Here is a 22,720-nt window from a genome sequence, read left to right as displayed (position 1 = left end):
AAAAGTCTGTAATAGACAATGTTGACCCCCAATTATTAGCGACAGAAGGGCTAGTACGAGCACTTGCAAACACTTGAACATCCATCCATCCATTATCTTAACCTGTTTATCCTGAACAGGGTAGCAGGGGGGCTGGAGCCTATCCCAGCATACATTGGGCAAAAGGCAGGAATACACCCTGGACAGGTCGCCAGTCCATCGCAGGGCACACACACTATTCACTCATACACTCATACACTCATACACTCATACACTCATACCCACGGGCAATTTAGCCTCACCTGCCTGTCTTTGGACTGCGGAAGGAAACTGGAGTACCCGGAGGAAACCCACACAAACACGGGAAGAACACGCAAACTCTGCATAGAGGCCCCGGCCGACCGGGATTCGAACCCAGGACCTCCTTGCTGTGAGGCAGCAGTGCTACCCACTGCACCATCAATGCCACCCTACACTTGAACACTGATGTCCAATTTGTAAACTATGTACAAGCATGTTCATATGCATATGTAAATGTTTAATCATCTGAAAGAGGAAGTTTCTTTTTAAATTGCATGTGTTCTGCAGGCCATTTTGGAGTGTTTAAAGGGTTAAAGTATTTCAAATTAAGCATTTCATAATCATTTGACCCAGGTCCAGTGTGGTCTGCCAAAGGCTGTCAGGAGAGCAAGGTTGAGAAATAAATTGAGCCTCTAGGACATATTCCTTCCAGTGCACAATGTCTTCAGCTTTTCAACACATCGTTTCTATATATATATGCACCTTCTGTCAACTCAATTACTCCTTGTACTTCGATGCCTCCTCATATTTCACTGGCAACAGAGGAGTACAAAATAGATGTATTGTTTAGGTTGTAAAAGTAAAAGTAAGATTACTGTCTTTTACACTCCGCCGGCTTTTGTTCAGCCAGTAGGGGGCAGTCTTCCCTCTGGACTGAATTGAAATAAATCAACGCTATAGTTTCGTGAGGCTGGAAGTGGAGAGACAAGCAACGTCATCCGTCGCATGAGACTTCAATCTGGTTTAATTTGGTACTTCAAATGGGTTCCCAGCTATTGCATAATTTCCCACTCAGATCATTTCAATATGGCCATCTAATCGACCACCTCAACTGATTTTGACGACCAAATTATTTCACTATGATTTGTTCCACAATAACGGGTATGTTCCTCTCTAAAGGAATTGTTTTATTTCATCACGTTTGTCTTTAATCACGGTGGATCATTTTGAAGCAAAGATGTTCACCAATTACCCCCGATATGTTGTTTTCTTGCACAACAATGCCACCAAGTGTTCACAGTGCGCTATAGCAAATAGTGTACCCTACGATTGGTTTTTCAGATAGAACAGTGACATTTTTCTTGTGGGAGAACTATACAAATAAACCGTACTTGTACAAAGCAGCACTATATCAACAATAGTTTCGAATGCTTTTAAGATGCCTGTCGACTGGGCATTAATTAGGAAGCCAGTCAATATCAGTGCTGACTACATGCAATTTTCCGTTGAAATGGGAACAAGCATGTAAGATTATGAGAAATGCTAATTCTGCAATATTTGAGCAACAGGAAATTACAATGTCACGAACATGCCGAACCGCGTCTGAAAGCAGGGTAATATTTAAATAATGAATTTAATTTCAGTCATTGGAAGCACAACACCTATTTCCGCAGAAAGAATCAAAAGGTTTTCTTTATCTAATGCACAACGGATGATGTCCTTTGGGTATTAACTGCATTCCCCGTCCAAGAGACTAGCGCGTTGTCCGCAACGTCCCCACTCGCTCGGCAAACTTTAGTGCGTCTTAGCGCAAGCTGCAAGGATATCTGAGACATTAAACCCTCCTGGAGATTTGGGAGGCAGGACCCCCGCGATAAAGGGGATAGGGAGGGAAAGGTCGTGTGCCAGAGCGCAGAACTCAAACTTAGTCTTAATAACACCATGTCAAATTGCTGATATCGGTTTTACATCGTATGCAAATTATTCGCTGTCTGAGCACTCATTCTTCAGCGCAATTCCCAGACTGGCGCTCTCGAGCCTTATGAATTTGCTGCACATTTACACAGCCCAACGACCACCACGGGAGAGGCAAGATACCTGGATAGACAATGAGGACTGCTGTCTTGTATGCCGTATGCATTTGGATGTGTTCGCTCGGTTTCTCGAGAGGAACCGGTTTTATTTACAAGTTCCCTGGTGTGACACTGCAGCGCATCAACTCTGAACAAAGCGCAGGACTCCCCAGCGCCAACATACACCGTAGGTAAGCGGGCGTCTAAACAAAGGTCCTTAATTCGTGCTGTATGAATTATGACAGATCGTATCTGCCACGATGAACGCTGTTCGGTTAAAAGCACTTCTATAAAGTTCGCAAGTAAAAGTTAAGCATGTTCGAGGAGTGGGAGGGAACGATGCGGTTGGCCACTGTTTGTTCTGTGTTTCAGAAGTTACTGTGAAGAGTCCTGCACGTCGCTGAGGTATACACATCTCCACACAACGAACAGATAGCACGAAAATAAACACCTACTCACGAGAGTCTATGCAGCTATAAAGTTGTTCTCACAAACATTGACTATACACACTTTAGAATGAATCTTTATCAGAAGAAAACAAACTGAACCACATGTTTGCGCCTTCCCAAACAACAAACTGCGTTCTCCACCGTTTATGCATCTCCAGCATATCCTTTGATATCTTTTCAGGTGTGGAAACCCATATTCTGTCAAAATGATACTGGAAAATATTGGGAAAAACAACAATTTGAAGCGCGTTTTTTGAGAGTATAAACCAATTAGCAGAGTGATGCGACTGACTGAACAGTCATGCAGCTGTCGTACTGTGTGAAATGTTTCTGCAGCTTCCAGAGATCTCAAACTAAGTTAGTGGATAATTGAATCATATCCGAAACCTGCTGAAGAGGGCACCTGTTAACGGTTATATTAAAAGGAATTCAGTTCTGTGGATGCTGTTTTAAATGCCAGAGTTTGGGATTGTATGTCTTTGGGATTTTAATGTTTACACGTTCATCTTACATGCAGACAGCAGGATTATGTAAAGGAATGCAATGTGTGCTGTGTTTTTGAAATTTACACCACCAAGTGAATGTTTAGAATGCTTGCAACAGCTGCATATCAATTGTAGTCTTCAAAATGCAGACATCTGGTGCCCAATTGATCAGAGTGGGCACAGATAAGACATATACAAGCTTACTGACCGAAGGCCTTCCTCCCTCGACTATGCTATGGGCAGTTATATCACTACAAGGGTACAACAGTCTTGGATTGGACACCAAACTGAGTCACTTCACTTAAAACCAGCTTTAGTAGGAAGCATCACTCAACAGTCCTCACCAGACCTATGGTTATAGGAAACACATGAAAACCTACAACTCTTAACAGCGAATTCCTTGACATTGATAAGCTCCTTTTACATTTAGAGAAAAAAGCTGACCTGTGCAAATTTCCCAACAGTTCTGAAAGCAAGCCGGTGCAATGTAGAAAGGAAATGTGAAGCAGATTTTTGAGGACCACCTCTTGCGGAAGTCTGAACTGAACCCTGCCCCTCGGGTTTGATGTGTCTGACATCAAGTACATGACCTAACGCTCGTAAGCAGCATATTCTCAGGTCACGCGTCACCCGCCATTTCAAGTGCGTCCAATGCAGTGTGAGTGTTCATTCTGAAACCATGGAGATGGCGACAACTCAATGTTCTGATGAGATGACATCATGCAGACCCGGGTTTGGTTCTTTTGTCTGGGAAACCGCAGCTGCTGACAAACGTTGCCTTTTCTCGCAGGTCCAACATCTGAGAGCACAGAAAGTGAGCCTCCTTTTTCCATAAGGAGGGGCACTTAATGCTTTTAGTTAGATATTAGGACATTCACAAGTGGGGCTTTTGGCACCCACAGTATATCAGCCCCGAAACGGCTACCCCCCTCCCCCAGTACTTGGTCGGGAGGCTATCTCCTGTCTCAGATTTCAAGGTTCTTAGTGGAGCTTTCCCTTCTCCTGCTGCTCCACAGAGGAATGTGTGGGGTTCCTTTTGCCATGTAAACTTAGAGGGGTTATAAAGCAAAACTAAATCAACCCAGAGGTGGCAGGAAAGCCACAAGGCTTTCCAGCCAAATTGACTGGTGACTGTGAGCTGCAGAAAAGATTAGGCAAAGGGACAATGTTTTGATTTTATTTTTATAAGTGTAGCAAATATTAGTTGAATTGAGTGAGAGCTGAGATAAAATGGCAGCACGTATGTTGCTTAAAGTAAACTAGCATGCACCATTTAGAGATATTGGTGGCGGCTACCAAAGTTGTCATAGATGAGTGTCACCCAATATAGGCTAATAAATACTATAGTCCATGCCATAGGAATGTGCCACAAGTAAGACTAAGCTACTGATAATAGTTGCTGACATATGAGTAGACTGTCTTTGTTTAAAGTAGTGTGCTATGACACTATGACAATATATGCTCCTAAACTGATTGGTCGAAGGAATGTGGCTGTTAGTGAAAGGAGGTCTTAACATCTGATTGGCTGAAGTGGACTTAATGTGAAAAAAATCCACTTGGGGATAAGTTTACACATCTTGCTGTGAAGAATGTCTCCACAAATGAACATAAGCAATTTTAGCTGAACTCAATCTTTCGTTTGTGAATGCCCAAATTATTTAATTATTTGTTCAAGGTTTCTTTCGTAATATTTAATATGAAATTAAGGCGTGAATTAATTTCTTCTTCTTTCTTTAACTGTGCCCAATGGCCATAAAACTAACCACGTTCGCAGTAGAAAAGAAAGGATGAAACTTGGGAAGGAAGGAAAAAATGATAAAACGAGAGCAGACTGGGCTTTCATGGCACTCTTGCTTGAGAGCCTAAAACCAGCCACTGTTAAGACTGTTGCAGACATTGGGAGTAACCTTTTCCCCTTAATGTTTGTGCTGTTCGTTCATTAGTTTATGGACTGTCAGTGTGCACTTCAAAAGGGAGCTATCCTATGCTGCGTAAGTCCATTAGAGCTCTGAAATGGGTTTTGTGTGTGTTCGTGTACAAGTCAACCACTGTTCTTTTGTTATACTCTCCAAAAGCTTTCGTCATTACCCTCAGTAATAACTTTATTAGGTAGACCTGAACACCAGCTTGTTAATGCAAATATTTAATCAGCCAATCATGTGGCGGCAACAAAATGCATAAAAGCATGCAGATATGGTCAAGAAGTGTGATCTAAGTGACTTTAATTGTGGAATGATTGTTGGTGCCAGATAGGGTGGTTTGAGTATCTCAGAAATTCCAACTCCAATTGCAATTGTCGGTGGCCATTCAAGCCAGTGACATAATGCTGGCTAAAACTTGCTAGAACCAATAAGATTGCTGGAAACCAAGCTCGCCATTTATTGACTTCCTTGTCCAGACACTCTTGCACCCAAAAGCTCATCGAGAATTTGAACGATGGCCTGTGGGCCCTCCGTTGTGTTCTTTCAGGAACTGGTGCCAGTACACGGTGTCGAAGACGGTGTCCTGCCAGGTGCACAATGGGACAGAGACACTGCTGCAGAGAGTGTTTCAGAGCTGCCGCTGGCCTGGGCCCTGCAGCAACCACATCAGGTAACCGCTGAAACCGTCTCTCTCTCTCTATCTCTCTCTCTCTCTCTGTCTCTCTCTCTCTCTCTCTCTGTCTCCACCTGGCCAACTCTGTCCGATATCTCTCTCTCTCTCTCTGTCTCCACCTGGCCAACTCTGTCCTATCTCTCTCTCTCTCTCTCTCTCTCTGTCTCTCTCTCTCCACCTGGCCAACTCTTCCCCATATCTCTCTCTCTCCTCCTTCCCAACTCTGCCCCGTCTCTCTCTCTCTCTCTCTCTCTCTCTCTGTCTCTCTCTCTCTTTCTCCACCTGGCCAACTCTTCCCCGTCTCTCTCTCTCTCTCTCTCTCTCTCCACCTCCCCAACTCTGCCCCATATATCTCTCTCTTGCTCTCTCCCTATACCCTCTCTCCACTTGGTCAACTCTGCCCAATCTCTCTCACTCTCTCTCGCTTTCTCTCTCATACTCTCTCTCACTATATTTTGATCATTGTGAGCTTGTTGGGGTTTTCTAGTTAGTATACCCAGATTGTGTTAAAACATTTGATTCACCAGTGTGTTGGACCACCATGAGCGGGTGGTTTGGCTTGTATGTGAGTGCCATTGAGTCCTCCAGCATCTGGAACTCTGCAGGAGTAATACGACACCACTCTTCCACAAGACACTCAGTCAAAAGTTGTCTCAGGCATCCTTCCAGAACGCCCCGTAAATGCGTGATTGGATTCAGGTCTGGTGGTGAGTGAGAATATCTTGACGTATGGATGACGGTGTCATGTTCTCCAAACCACCAGGGGGCACTGTCACCTGGAAAGGCAACCCTCTCTGCCAGAAGGAAATGCTCTAACATGGGGTTAAGTCATTAAGCAAGGATTGACAGTAACCTTAACTATTTTTCACTTCCTGTTCCTTGCCTGACCCTGAAATTGATCAAGGTCCACCATCTTCAAGGAAATTTCAATCTGTTAAATGTTCCCTCTAGAACAGTGGTTCTTAACCTTATTGGAGGTACTGAACCCTGCAAGCTTCATCAGTGCATTCACCGAACCCTTTGTAATTGGAAAAATAAAATATGATTTCTTCAAAACATAGGTATATATTTTATTAGTGTGCAATGGCTATACTGTGTGTATCTTGACCCCTGCCGAACCCCTGAGACTGTCTCAACGAACCCCTGGGGTTCGATCAAACCCAGGTTAAGAACCACTGCTCTAGAAGCCAGGAGCTAGGAAGCTCCCGAAGATTTCTTGACAAGAAAACGGAAGTGCTGAAGTTTTTTTCAGAATGGGTACGTATGTTTGTGTATGATGTATACAATCTTCAACTCCTTTTCCTGGGCAACAGCTTATAGCTGACCAGTTCAGACCAGCTCCATACTCAACATGGTTTGCCAAACTCAAGCTATGTTTTGAAACAGCTAGCTGCTGGTAATTTCAATCTGGTCATAGCTGGATTTTACAGCAGGTTTATATTACATTTGCTATTGACATTACCTCAGTAAAACATTTTCAAAACTAAGAAGTAAGATACAGTAAGAACAGTAAGACGCTGCCTGGCCAAATCTGTTTTTAGATAACTAATTGTGGTTTGTTTCTGCAAGGAGACTAAGTAAGGTATGAAGTGTATTTGTCCTTGGGTGTGGAGATGCAACTAATGTGTGGAATCCATCCTAAGGGCTTTGTGGCATGCAAACTGCTTCCTGCGGCAACAAAACCACCGTCTAAATTTATGAAAATGGCTACTTCCTCTAGACTCAAGGTCTCCTTCCCGGGCAAGATGGTGGTGTGCTCCCTTTGAACTAGTGTGTGGCATTTAACACAGTGTTCTTCACTGTTACTGAGGATAGTGGCCATGATCATAGCTTTCAATGGCCATGCTATGGGGGTAAAGCAATACTGTCTCATTTGCTATCTTGATTTGCCATCAAACTCGCCGCCTCTTGGCTTAGCTTTATATATATAGACAGACAAGACATAACAAACAGTGTACTTTTGGCCCTCACAAGCGCGTGTTATGTTATCGTTCCCCTAACTTAATTTCTCCAAGCCAAGTAACACTGTTGTCATAAATACATTTAAGAATTCTCAGGTAAATAACCAGACTACATGAGGTTTCAGACCTATTTGACATTTTCCAAGTCCAAACTAGGTCAAAATATTGTACAATATCAATAATTAAATCACTCTTTGTTTTCTGTAGAGGGTTCCCTGTTTCACGAAAGATCTAAATATAGGATTTGTACAGCGCTGAGTTATGTTATTTTATCAAACTGATATTCTTATCAGAAGTCCACAAGGGGGTATTCCTTTCGCATACTTGGACGGCGGAAAGTTTATGTTACGATTCTCCTTTTTGTTGAAAGCAGTCAGCATCTCCGTTGCTGCCTGTTCGTAGAAAACACAGATTTACGTTCAAGACAGCCACTCAGAAACACAAAGCTTTTTGCAGCCCGAGCAAGGCACTGTCTTTATTACCTAAGAGCAAATAAATGTGATTTTTTTTTTCCATCCACACCATTCTTATATTCCCTCGCCTGCCATTGCCCCAAGAATTGAGTCTGAGGCAGTGGAGCAGTCATTTTTCATACAGATTTGGGTGATCTGAGACATTAAACTTACATTCCAGCTTTTTATGTTCTTGGGATCCATCCAAAGACACACTATGGATTCAGTCCCTCTTGGGGGTGTTAGGCTTGGACAGACATGTGACTCCACTCCATTGCGATGAAACATGCTCACATAAAGTCACCTTTACTGGTCACGTACACACAAGGTAAATTGAATATTTATTCTCATATCTCTGAACAGCAAAAACAAAGTATCTAAAAAATAAGAAAGTAAGAAAAAAAGCTAAATAATTTTAAAGGCATTTTCATGTATTAGAAAGTCACCTTCATATATTCAAAAGACAACTTTGCATTTTCCAAATTCACATTAATTTATTAGAAAGTCACCCTCACATATTGAAAGTCAGCGTCATATATTATAAAGTCACAGTCATGTAGGCTATTCGAAAGTCACCTTCATGAACATTTTCCTGTAGCTGCTGTAGTTGCCACCAAGGTTGCTATGCTACTTTAAGGGGACTGCAGTGAGGAACTGACCTGTTGATTTGTTAGTTGTATCATGTATGGTGCTGTTGTCTTTCTAAACATATTGCAATAATGATTTTTCCACTTCCCGTGTTTATCTTAACCAGCCAATCATTTAATCTATCTTTACTTTGTATACCACCATCTATAAACAGGTTACCGCAGAATGCTTGACAATGGGTGTTGTCTGGAGGGAGAGCCAAAAACCACAGAAAAAGAAACTAAAGAAACGGAATTCATGAATAAACAAATGCCCTGTCCGCGGCGGCCATGTTGACCTTGCCCTCCGCTTCAGTTACAGGACCGTGGTCAGGCCCACCTACAGGGTGGCGTACCGGCAGGTGACTGCGCTGGAGTGGAGGTGCTGCCCGGGGTTTCTTGGAGCGGACTGCAGTGAAGGTACGTCTGCACCTGCGCTCCACCACAGCCAACCCTCTCTGCCACTTCTGTTCAGAGCTTGACTAGCTAGATAGTGTTCCTCGATGGAGACACGGAGGAGCCTTCTGGAACCTTATTCTGAGAGTGAGAGGGAATTGCACTTCAGTACCCTATATGATATGATAATATAAAGTGATATTCTGTGTGTCTTTCCTGTAGTTCAGTTGAACACTTTTTGTTCATGTCTATGTTACTTAGTTTATGTTCAATAAGGTTGTTATGCACTTCTTGCACTTGCTGTCCCCTGCTACACTCAGAAAAAGGGGTTATTTTCGCTTGTCTCTGTTGGGGAACCTTTTTAGTTCTTTATGGATGCCTCTATGGGTGCTTTGTCTGGATCGAAAAGTGTGAAAGCTCCCAGAGGAAACCATTTTGCCTGAGAAAGAACACTTGAACTAGACAGGATTCCTCAATGGAGACACATAATCGCCTTCTGAAAGTGATAGGAATCACTCCATTTTAGTCCCCAATAATTGCACTTGTAGATAATGAATAAATAAATGCAGAACACCGCAGGAGGACTCTGCAAGTATATAGACTTTTGAAATGGCGAGTGGGTGACACGACGGATATCTTGTGGACTTATGCAGAACACCAAAGGTTTATTGTTATATGTATATGGGTTATACAGTACCTGGGTGTTGCCAAAATGCCATGTGTATACACAAAAATCCTGACACATTGGGCTATTTAGAATGCTCTTCTGATCATCATTGTTGTATATGACTCAATGCTTAATAACGTACCAGCAGGCCTGAGAACATTTGGAAAACCGGTCAAAGTCCAAGTTTCTTATCTGTCTGGGTCTGCTGTAATGTAATAATGTAAATGGAATATTAACGCAAACTTAGCACGATATAAAAAGTGATTATCCTGCAAATGTGAATCGACTGAAATGAACCTGAATTAGAATTTCTGAATGTATAAAACGTGGTTTCATTCGGTCTATATTACATTGAGGTTTTTCTGTACTGGTCAGGAATGGTTTGTGAACCACAGAGTGCATTAAGATAGGACTTGCCCCCCCTTTCAGCCCATGGCTTGGCTCTGTCTGTGCAGTCCTGCCACTTACTGCCTTTGAGGGGAACTCGTAGCGGCGGTTCACAATGTGCTCTCTGTCATCACTTACGATTTGCGCTTGGCCTCGGCGTTGCGTTTTCGTTTTTGGATTGTTTATTGAATGTCCTCGCTGTGGTCTGAGTGGGGAAAAAAAAAGGGCAGGGCGAGTGTTTCTGTGCGGACCTGTCCTGACTTCCCCTGTGGTCGGGCCCAGTTTGACGGCTTGACTGTTCACTTCTGTCCTGTTGTCAAACGGATCTCTCTCCTCTGCCTGTGCTGACAGATGTCGGTTCTCTGATCATTTCATCACCAATGGATTTCAGTGAAGGTTCCGGACAAAGAGTCCCTGCTCTAAAGTCCAGCTGTGACAGCTTGACCAGCTCAATTTTGAAGCTGGCCAAGCTGGGTGTGAGCTGGTCAACCAGCTGGTGCTGGTAGCCTGTCTGAGATGGTAGCTGGTCAACCAGCTACCAGCTGTTTCAAAACATAGCTTGAGCTGGTCAAACATGTCAAGCTGGGGGCTGGTCTGAATTTGTCAACCACCTACCGGCTTTTTCAAAACCTAGCGTCGGCTGTTTTTCTCAGCAGGGGTGTGTTGCCCTGAGCCTGACACGGTCAGAGGAGGGGTTCACACTTGAATCTGTTGTACATTTTGTGCTCGCATTCAGATCTCTACACCAACCTCTGCCCCCCACAGAGCAGGGCCTCACACTGACAGCGACTCCCAGGGAATGAGTAAGCAGAGTCAGGCTCACACACGACCCCCGACACAGTGACCCCCCAACCTGCCCTGTTCCTGCTCACGTTCCAGGGGCCCACACTTGTTTGGGATTTCGGCAGAACCCTCGAGCCCCAGGCTCCGGCTGTTGCTAATGCGCACACACGCCCGTCCCTCCCTCCAAGTGCTTTTCCCTGTACCTCCACTCCTCCCAACTCCTGCTCCATACCTGCTGATGCCAGAACAGGCTGGTCACATGGGAGTGAGCTCCACCACCCCAGGGTCAGGAGGGGACTCGCAGGAAACACGGACAGGGAAAGGGGCCACCGCTAACTCCGCTCCGGTGTTAATGGATCCGCCTGGCAACCGCAGGACCCACTGTCCTGCTGAAGCGATTTTTAGGGAACCCCCCGGCGTGGTTTCCTCTCCTGTCTGTGCCTCCGGCCCTCCACTCCGTCAGCAGAACCTGCCGCGTCCTGCGTGTTTAAAAAAAACGGATCTCCTCGTAACTTAAACATCAATGCGGTCGGATCGTCGTATGATCTGCGAGTGGGCTGGAATGCGTGAATGACATCTCAACACGCCGCTGGCCAGACTCGAGAGCTTGTGGCGGGGAATGAATTTAGTGGCGGGACAGATCGTGCGGCCTTTTGCCGGCAGGCCCTGGATTGAACCCCCGCACGAGGTGAGTAGTGCGGTCACGAGCTTCGCTTGAAATTTTCCTTCATCTATTCATTACACTGCATAAAAAAACATTCAATTTGCATTTCTTTACTTTATTAACACGGTTTCCACCATATGTTTGGTCTTTTGAACTTTTGTTTTTCTTTCCATTATAAACTGGAAACACTTGAAAATGAATCAGGCCACTGACGGAGGAGAGGGTGACTGCAGTGCAGACGCATTATGGAGCGTGACTTGCGTGGCTTGTCGTGTTTTCACACATGAGTTTAGCCTAAGGGTATGAGCTGCCTGTATTTACCTAGGGAAGGGGCATCTGAGAGCAAGCTCCGCCAGTCAATCAGTCCCCCCATCCAGCTGCAAGGTCACCCCACTTCTTCTGTAGAGTAACACCACGGTCCGGCACCAACAGCGTGTTTATGCGAACGGGGTCAACGGTGCACTGCCAGCTCCTTTTTGAGATGGCACAGATGTGGCCCCCCCTGTTCCTAACAACCCTCCCCCCCCCTCTCCCGCTTTCCCCCAGATGAAATGCTTTTGTTTCTGAGGGAGAGAGGGGATGAGCTCATCGGGGGACCGGGAGGTCTCCCCCTCTTTCCACGTCTCTCTCAGACGGCATTCATTTACAGTGATGTTACGTTAATTGGAACCAGTGGTCCGTTGTTATTTCGGGCTGTTATTTATTTATTTTCTCCCTCGGGCTGCCATCGCGCTGTTATTCCGGCACGACGTGTCGTCTGCCTCCTTTCCGTCTTCCCATGATGCCTCTCTGCTCGCCTGCCGCTACAGGTCAGGGGAGAATGAAGCTACCTTAGCTGAACCGTAGCGCCCCGTCCCGCCCTGTCCCGTCTGTAGCGCAACATGGCTAACGGTGGCAGCTGAAGAGGGACGCATGCGGCGGTCACCTCTTGAACTGAGTGGACAGAGGGCACTTTGATACACGGCGAATGAGACGCTTTGAAGTGCATAAAGACCTTGTGGCAAATGCTCAGCAGAGGATTATGGGACCCGGGGTCCTCCAGAACACCCTCCGGCATCCCCACGGTTAGCAGAGTGTATTTTGGCACTGAGCGCAGCCAGTGTGGTGGTGGTGGGGGGGGGGTGCAGCTCGTGGCCATGCTCTCGTGGCCACCGTCCAGCCAACCCCCCAGCCCCCCGACTTCCCCCCCCCCACTTCATCGCGGGACACACTGCAGGTCTTTAAGGCCCGGAGCCCAAATCACGGACATTTATACACAAGCTGCTGAAGCGGCGTCCGGGGGAAAGGTGCGGCAGCAGGTTGTTTCTCGATCAGCTTTAACAGCCCGTCTCAATACACCATGTGTTTTTCATGTTTTCTTACGTCCTGACGGGCTCGAATTTTGCTCCGTGTCCCCCGATGACACCACGTCTCTGTTTAGTGTTACACAAAATTTAGCTGAGCTAGGCTGTAATGGGAGTGTCGGGTGGCTGTAGCTTAGCTTAGCTGTAACGGCTGAATGGAGTGGCTCTAGCTTAGCTTAGTTCTAAAGGGTGAATGGAGTACCTTCATCTTAGCTTAGCTGTAAAGGGTGAATGAAGTATCTTTAGCTTAGCATAGCTGCAATGGTTGAATGGAGTGGCTATAGCTTAGCTTATTGTAAACTGTGGAGTAACTTTAGCTTAGCTTAGTTATGACGGTTGACTGGAGAGACTCTAGTTGAGCTTAGTTCTAATGGGCGAATGGAGTACCTTAATCTTAGTTTAGCTGTAGAGGGCAAATTAAGTGGCTTCATCTTCGCTAGCTATAAAGGGTGAATGGAGTTGCTATAGCTTAGCATTGCTGTGAAGAGTGAATGGAGTAGCTATAGCTTAGCTTAGTTATAACGGTTGAATGAAGTGGCTCTAGCTTAGCTTAGTTGGTTGAATGGAGTAGCTTTAGCTTAGCTGTAAAGGGGAATGGAGTAGTGTGCTATAAAAGATTAATGGAATGGCTGTAGCTTAACATAGCTGTAAAGAGTGATCTGAGTGGCTGCTATATTTTATTCTACTTCTTCTTCTGTTGTGCTGTGCTCTGAAGTGGTCCTCTGAAATGACTTTTACAATTAATTTAACATTTTCTGCACATTGGTGGGTCACACCTTATTTTAAGGGTAATATTTTTAGACAGCATTACGACTTCAGTGCAATTTGGCATCTTGTGTTAACAGATGGGAAACACAGGCTGAGATTTTCATTCTGGTTGAGGCAATGTGCAAGTCTGTATGGGGATAAATCTTTGAAAATATTTCAAAATAAACAAATTTATTGTTCGCATTTTAACAAATGTGTTTTAAAAAGTCAATTGTGAAGTCTTCTAAGGGAAAAAACCCTAATGCTAAAGTGATCCATTGGTGACAGTGATTCTGTTTGTTTAATGGGCATGTACTGACTAATTCACCCATGGATTTGGAATATGTGACCAACTCTTACCATTCATCTGCAAAAATGTCTTATTTATTTTCTTGTAAAGCTGCACAAAAACATTGCTCTTTTGTGAGTGGTCGTGCCTCTCCTCAAGATATTTTTCAATCCTTTGACAGACTGGTGGTTTTCTTTTTTTGTTGTTGTTGAAGAAAGCCAGATGAGCTGCACATTAGCGGCTGATATAAGTTCTGACACCGGGCTGGCCTGTTAAGGATGGGTTTTCCCTCTGCAGCTGGGTTCCTCCTGAGATTTCTTCCCTTTGGTGAGGGTTTTTTTGTGCCATTGTTTGAGTGTTTTTCTCCACACTGGGGAGTTTTTACCTCCTGCTTGCTGTTTCACGGTTCAGGTCTGGTTTCTGCCCAATTTTCTCTCTGTGAAGCATCTGACAGTTCTCAAAAAAAAAAAATCTAATTGAATTGAAAAGTCGAACTGCTAACTTGGTAAGACAGCCGCTAAGTTTTGTTGACTGGTATCAATGGGAGGGAATTGTAACTGACAAAATAGGTTAGAGATGATGAATGTTGAAATGAACACAAAAATAAACTCTGTCTTTGGTCATTTGAATGGGTGGGTTGATTCCACTGCAGTCACCTATTACCATGGTTATAAGAAACTGTTGTTACACAGCAAAAGTACCCAGTTCACTTGTGCCATGAACAGTTAAATGCGCATTAAAGACATTGGATATGTAGCTGCTGCACAGGCTGAATCTACACGAGTGGCTCAAAGTAGCAGTACAGTATGTTAAATACATTACAATTAATCACTTAGCACACACTGTTATTGAGAAGAATGTACAGAATTGGAGAACATCAGTTAGTCTCATATGCTGTATTATACTAAAATGTGATATCACCAAGCAGGAATAGATGACCATTTATAATCCATGAGTGTGTTAACAACTGTCTTTAAACAGCTACAGTATACCTATAACATTATAGGGGCAGGTTTAATAATAATACTGAATGTCAGGTCTATAACTCTTATGATATCCATATTTTACAGTGGGGTGATCACCTGGTCTACTGCCAAGGTGCATCACCCTCCTGTACATTAGTTGGTTACCCAGAATTCCCTGTTTTTAGAATCCTTTTATTAACTGCAATTATGGGAACCTTATGAAAGTTTTGACATGCAAAGGCCACTGAGGACGTAAAGAAAGAGAATAAAGCCGTTACTGGCATGAAGTCACTCATCTCTTCGGCCCTGTAAACCCTTTCAAAGGAGGTCTGCGGAGTCGCGTAAACATGCAGCAATTTCACTGCTCCCCAACTTCTGTCTTTGGAGGGAGTTTTCGCTCTCGTTTATAAACATGTCCACGGATAACCTCCCGGCACTCGTTTCTGCTGCTTGGGGGACGGTGCGGACACTCTTAGGTGATCTCCCCCGCCACCCCGTCTGCGGTGTGAGTGAAATTGGCCGTGTCGTGATTTGAGTGACGGCAGATGTTGGGAGTTACTTAGCCGGAGGTTTTTTGGGGTCGGCGGAGCAGCTTGGCCAGATCTCTGGCAGCTGGTCTGATCTTGAGCACATTTTTTAGAAGAGCCCTCTACAGCCATTGTTGTTGGGAGTTACTCAGTTTGCCCTGGAGGGAGATTATGCTTTGCACAGCGAACAATATCCAGGCCCTGACTTCTCCAGGATCAGCACCCACTGAAGTGTTACTCTGTTCAGGTGATGTCATGTCTGTGGCATTTTCATTTTTCACTTTATCGTTTTTCACTATTATCTTATTTTTTTGTATTAGTGTTTTGTCTCAAACACACCTTGTTAGCCCAGTTGCACTCTCCGTTACCAGGTTACACCCCGATGATGTCTGTGTGTTTCTGTATATGGGAAGTGTGTATGTGTGTTTGTGTTTATGGGAAGTGTGTATGTGTGTTTGTGTTTATGGGACGTGTGTATGGGTGTTTGTGTTTATGGGAAGTGTGTATGGGTGTTTGTGTTTATGGGAAGTGTGTATGTGTGTTTGTGTTTATGGGAAGTGTGTATGGGTGTTTGTGTTTATGGGAAGTGTGTATGGGTGTTTGTGTTTATGGGAAGTGTGTATGGGTGTTTGTGTTTATGGGAAGTGTGTATGTGTGTTTGTGTAGAGGGGAAGTGTGTATGTTTGTTTGTTTATGGGATGTGTGTATGTGTATTTGTGTATACAGGGCGGGAGTAGAGGCATTGCCTTCAGGAAGGGCTTAGATTTCAGATAGTCTGCAGGCAACAGACGCTTATCTCTGAATTAAAAAAAAATAATTTGGACAGGCAGAGCCCCCTCACCCCCGCCATGGGACGTGAGGCTGCATTTCCCTGCGGGGACCCCTTCCTCAGGAACTGCATGGGTTTCAGTGGATGGGGCCAAATTATGGCAGCGATTGGTAGGCCCCGCACTCTGAGAAGCAAGTTGGCGACCATGTTCCCGTTCGCATCAGAACATTTGTAGAGTGCCAACATTTCCCTGGGAAGTTAGGCTTTCATTAAAACCTCTCCGATGCTTTTATTCCTGCTCCGAGACCAATGAGTGACTTTATTAGAGCTCTGTGGGATTTATAACCAGTGCATCCATTTCGTGGCATTCCCTGGAATTTGTCCTTATATGCTTTCAAGACCTTAAATGTCCTTGCAGGAAATATCTACACTGATGAGGACCAGTCATCATGCTTTTTACCCGTATTAAAATGAAAGACGTTCACCTATTTTCCCAATGTCCTTTGAGAGGCGATCACTTACTGTAAGTGTTCGCTCCATTCTAATAAAAGCACCTGGTGCACAGACGACTACCATCTATGCCAAGGTCAACCAACACTGCTCTGTAACATGACAGACTCATAAATGTAGCCCTGCATGCTTTTTGTTTTTATTACAAACAATTCTCCTCACTCGGGTCTAGCTAATCAATTATCCTCTTAAATTTACACCCTTGAATGTCCCAAAATGCGAGTAATGCCAGTAAAATATTTCTATTGGGCAGGAGTACAGCCTTCAGTTATGATTTGCCATTTGGAAAGAGCATTACGAGCGAGCTTCATGGTAGATTTAAAGCTTCGAGCAGTTCTATTTTAAACGAATACTCCCGATGTGAATGAGAGGAACAAATCTGATGGGTGGTCACCATGTCCTTCAGCCAATAAAAACGTTTCTGTGGAGAGCCTTGTAAACATCTTGTATGGCTGCACTGATGGACGGCTTTGCTATAAGAGACGGGAAGCCAGGGATGACTTCACGTGAAACCTTTCAGAAAGCTGTGCCAGCCATTCCACCGGGACCAACCTCTGAGCATAACGACCTGGCCTGCTCGAGAGCCAGGTACAGCTGCTGCTGCTTTCTAAGAGTGAAATGAGAATTAGGACAATTTTGAGTGCTGTAACAAAGAGGGCAGACAATATACGCCCGTGTTTGAATTCGGCAAATTGACACAACACTTTTGGAGAGGAGGAAATCATGAATCACTTTCTGCTTGGTTAAAAAATGCAGTAGTCCACTTACAGGAAGTGAGTTGCTGGGACGGTATTGGTAGAAATTATTCCATGTTAAAAAAATGTTTATTTGAGATATCAGCTATATTATCAAACTTTCCTCCCCTTCAGGCGAAGGTAAATATGTTTGATAATAGTCATTTTCAGCCTTAGATTAGCCATAGCTGAATAGGTCCCAGCAAGAATTGGCAGGGTATCCTATACAGCGAGCTCTCTCAGAAAGTAATTTAGATGACTTGGCATGCAACGAGTCACCAAGTCTATAACTGCAACAATGTCTGTTATTTATTCATCTCAATTTGAGCACAAAGGAAACAGCAACAGTGCTGAATGCAGGACGACGCTGGAAAACAGCCAATGTGCCAAATTGTGTTTCCCCTTATTTTCTTTGTAAAATAAGTCCTGGTGGTAAAGCCAAGTTACTGACTGCGGACCAGTCATCAGTTTCATTTAACGTTTATTTAACCAGGTTGTCAGACTGAGCCAAATTACTCTCTTTTGGTCTGAGAGACCTGGACCAATGTTCGTCAATACAACAAATCAAAATGTTTTTTGTTTCTCATTAGAAGTGTATAGATCCATTAACTTGCCCAGTTCTGTGCTATTCTACGCAAGGAAATTGATGTTGACGGTTAGATTAAGACAGAGCAGAAGTCCCTGCTTTAGTAATTATGTGGGAGGGGTGCATCATAAGATTACCAAGACCCAACCCTTATGGAAATGGAACCTACTGCAATATATTATAAATGTGTAGCCGTATGTGGACACACACACGCACACACAGGTCTGCTTACTGTAAACACTCATCTCTATGTGTGGTCAGCCTTTAAAACTGCAGTTGAGGCTGAATACTGCCACAGACTGCTGCCATGCTTCCGAGAATTATTGCCAGAGTTACTACAAAAAATAGCTCAGTGTGAAAACACTATAAATGCTGTTTTCTTTGTACAGTATATCATTCGTACAATTTCAACTCTGAATGGAAATATCTGAGCACCATGTGTAGAAACTCCAAATGGGACCAGTCCCCCAGTACCAGAGAAAAGACTGGTAAAAGTGTTGAAGACTGGTGCATTGTAATATCACCACCATGTTTTGATATTGTATTTTTCAGCTTTGCTGACTGCAAATGACAATGACAGTCTCAAATGTACATACTATTTGCTTTGTATTTTCCCATGTAGTGTTTCCTATATAGTGGAGAACAAAATCACTAATTGACAAATTGCTCTCATCAGACAATGTTTTCCTGCTACATAAAATTATATGGCAACAAACATCCAAAATATAGAGGGAACAATGTTCTACATTAAACCGTTATTAAGATGACTCTCTATGTGGTCTCTCTGTTCTCCCTGGGACTCCTGTGTGTTTCTCTATCACTGTCTTAATAGATTTCTGTCTCCCTGACAACCACTTAAAAAAAAGAAACATTTTAATTACAACTATTTATTAACTATTAACTATTAATTACCAGAGATCTGTCTTACCAACGATGGCATCACATTTATCAAACTGCATTTGCTGTTTTCTTGATTTATTTATTTTCAATTTTGGGTTACGTTACTGTCGTATGCTACTGCAACTTAATAAAAAAAGTGTATGCCAACTGACTAGCATGCTAGCTCTGTACCTAGCTAGCAGCCTGCCTTGATATAAATTGTTGTGCTTGCTACCTTATTAACTTTAGCTAGCCAGATTGTTGTCTGATTCGGATAACCTTTTACATAAAGCAAGTTAAAAGAAAGATCTTACTGATATTTTTCTGAATATTTTTGTTAGAATTAATTAAATAAAGCCAACATTCACATAAAATAGGATTATTATGTATTTAGTGATTCAGAAAACATTCCTTGTCATATAGTCAATGTGTGCTCTGTATCACAATAATTGCGCACACACTGTTGCGAAAACCCAGTGTTGTAATTACTGTAGCCTGTAGGTTTATAAATGATGTCATGCTGAACTAGTGATGCTTGTTAATACAGCCAATTTCCCTAAAACACAGAAAAATAAAGGAATGATGCACAATATTTACAGGGAACTGTGTCTGGATTTGAGCACTTGCTGCAAAATGTCACTAGCTTCTCGTCTCCAACCAATGTCACAACCAAGATACTGTCACAACAAAGACACTGGCACAACATGGCACTGGCACAACATCTTGAACCAAGATATAATGGAGAATATTTGGCAGAAATTGTCTTCGGTTAAGAGTCCTGATGATATCCGAGTTGTACCTAACCTTAACAACTGTGAGAGTGTAACAGTCTGTGTCAGCTGGTCTTCACCATTACCGGATGTACTGTTTCACTTTCCACTGCATGGCCAATAACAGCATCCAGTTCATTACCAGGTTAATAAATTGATCAAGAGGGTCCATTTCAGACAAAGGAAAAACAAACACATAAAACCCAAAAAAGTTTTAATTGTGCATGAAAGAAACAAATGTGCATGCAATTTGTTGTTTGCTTAACCTTTGGTAAATGCATTTGCGGATATTTCCAAAACGGTTAAAGAGCACGGAAAATTGCATCCATGTGGTGCGTTAGGGCGGGTCTGGTCCTCATCACTGGGGGACGGACCTGCCAAACGGGCTGCCAGCCCAATCCACTCCTGTCCACAGCCCAGGGCGAGAGAGCAGGAAGGGTGAGAGAGAGGGGGGGAGGGTGAGAGGGAGTGAGAGAGTGAGAGTACGAGATAGAGAGAGTGAGTATGAGAGAGTGAGTGTGAGAGAGTGAGTGAGTGAGAGAGAGAGATTGAGTGAGAGATAGTGAAAGAGGTAGTAAAAGTAGGAGAGAGTGAGAGAAAGAGAGGGAGAGAGAGAATGAAAGAATCAGAGAGTATGCTTGTGAGTGAGAGTGTAAGAGGAAGATTGTGAGTGAGTGAGAGTGTAAGAGAGTGAGTGAGAGAGGAAGAGGGGGAGTGAGACAGAGAGAGAAAGAAAGAGAAGCCTAGCCCCAGATGTAGGGCACTGAGTCCCCATGTTTGTTCTCTGTCCTGGGCTTGGGCACCCAAGGGACCCCAGCTGTTCCCTCAGCCTGCCTCTGCCCCAGCCTGTCTCTGCAGTGCTGTGGGAAAGGGGCTGCCCCGGAGCAGCCTGTCGAGGGCCGGGGGGCGGGTGCTGGGGACGGGACCGAGGGCCGAGGGCCATCGCTGGAATCTCAGCCCCATTATCCCAGGACAGCCATTCCCAGACCGGGGCATGCTAGTCCTCTGTGGAAGCTTTGCGACTCTCTTAAAGAAACATGTTGTCCAACATTTGTTTAAATATTTATTTGTACATATCCTTGAGACACCTGGCAGAAAAAACAGTATTTTATTTTTTTTTATACGTAATACAACTTTCTTGGATGACAAAAACATGTTGTAATGAAAATGGTTTCAAAAGCGTTTAAAATTAATTATATTATTTAGAATCGGTTTCATCATAGTAGAATACAGGGCTCTTAAGGCCAGAGCCTCATGTCCCCTACAGGTAACAAAAAATAATTGCCAGGTCTTAGGGGGATATAGCATTTGCAGCTCTCTGGGAATTGTGATTGTGCGACTTGCATGCAGTAGAGTTATTAATGGACGTACAGTACACAGCAGAAGGTCACGTCACCTCCTGCAGTTTCAATAAGAGTATGATTAGTTCCCATGACTGGGGACCCTTGGTCTTTTGCTTGGTGAGCTCATTTCTTGCTGTGTAGAGTGGCTGCAGTTTGAAACTCACAACAGAAGCTGCCCCTGGTGTAAGTGAATATAGTGGGCAATATTTGCTGTTCTTGTACGGCCATTTGGCTTGGAAACAATGGAAGGGGGTGTCTCAATCTCTCCTTTACATCTCTGCAGAACATTCCTGTTACAGGCAGCCATTTGGTCTGACCATTAGCATGGGAGCGATTGTGTTCCTGTGATAGGGAGTCAGTAGGTTACTGTGCATTGCATTAGCCTGGCGATGATAACTGGTTTTCTGATAGGAACATGATTAGATTACTGCAGGAGTGAACCAATATTAATCCTGCAATGTATAAAGACACACACATTGTAACAGTTCTTGGTAATGACCTGCCTTTCTCTTGCACTGTATGTCTCATGCTGTGAAGGGTAAAACTTTAGAATGGCTAAGTTTTACTTTACAAGGGACACAATTCCTACACTGAAACATATACTTTCGGTAATTTTAAATTGACAATGCTTTTGGATAAATCACTTGATTAGAATTTTACCAGGATACTGTATATTTACAGCTTGTGTAGCGTGTGTGTGTGTGTGTATGTGTTTGAGCGTGTGTATCTGTGTGTTCAATTAAATTCACTTCAATTAAATTGTATTTTTATAGCACTTTTTACAATGCAAGATTGTCAGAAAGCAGCTTTAAAAAGAACCCAGGCCTGAGACCCCCTCAGAGCAAGCCGAGGGTGACAGTGGCAAGGAAAAACTAATAAAAAAATAAAAAAATGAATAAATAAAATCAATAATTATACAAATAATATTTATGCAGATTACAAACATAGATGGTTATCCGGGAAGATCCAGTTCTACAAGGAGGGCAGAAGTCGCAGGTTAGCTGAAGCCGGGGTCAAGTTTTGGTGCTTGAGCTACAGCTCCAGCCCAGAGAGGAAGGAGGAAACAAAACAATGATTAGTGGAGGGTCCATGCCATGATATAGTGACGGCAATGACCACTTAGTCCACCAGAGACTCTATGATTCATAACAACATCAAGCCGTGTCTCTGACTAAAGGAAAAGGCTCCACCGCCTACAGTACTATTCGCTCTCAGAACGATGAGAAGTCCTGCACTTTGGGAACGAAGAGTTTGTGGAGGAATGTAAGGGTGAAGGAGGTCCTGAAGATAGGGAGGGAGAAGCCCATTTAAAGCCTTAAATGTGAGGAGTACTTGGAAATCTATGCGAAAGTTAATGGCTAGCCAATGGAGAGATGCTAATACAGGGGTAATGTGCTCAAAGCATTTTGTTCTAGTTCGAATATGAGCAGCTGCATTTTGAACGAGCTGTAGGGATATTAAGGAGGCATTTGCACATCCTGACAAGAGGGCATTACAATAATCCAATCTGGAAGTGACAAAAGCGTAGACTTTTCGGCATCAACAGTTTATTCCTCTATATTCCTCCAGTGAATGAAAGCATATGTGTTTCAAAAGAGAGCTCAGGATCAAAGGTGACACCAAGGTTTTTGATGACTGCACTTGAAGCCACAGAGACACCATCAAGGTATAATGTCAGAGTTAAGGAGGAGAGCATTTTGGGCCATCCATTCCTTTATCTC

At 43.7% G+C, this 22,720-nt stretch overlaps 1 protein-coding gene across 1 annotated transcript in view; it reads left to right on the top strand.

Moving 5' to 3' along the window:
- The first annotated feature begins 1,679 nt into the window (after positions 1 to 1,679).
- The window catches only part of LOC133132321 (collagen alpha-1(XXVI) chain), a 56,248-nt gene continuing 35,207 nt past the window's right edge, over positions 1,680 to 22,720 (top strand). Inside the window, exons 1-3 of the mRNA XM_061247664.1 lie at positions 1,680 to 2,263; positions 5,476 to 5,598; positions 8,957 to 9,060. Of these exons, the coding sequence (XP_061103648.1) occupies positions 2,109 to 2,263; positions 5,476 to 5,598; positions 8,957 to 9,060 (382 nt within the window). The 5' untranslated portion in view covers positions 1,680 to 2,108. The remainder of the gene's footprint in view (positions 2,264 to 5,475; positions 5,599 to 8,956; positions 9,061 to 22,720) is intronic.

Source organism: Conger conger, chromosome 7, assembly GCF_963514075.1.
Source record: "Conger conger chromosome 7, fConCon1.1, whole genome shotgun sequence".
NCBI lineage: Eukaryota > Metazoa > Chordata > Actinopteri > Anguilliformes > Congridae > Conger > Conger conger.
This window is presented reverse-complemented; position numbering and strand designations above follow the sequence as displayed.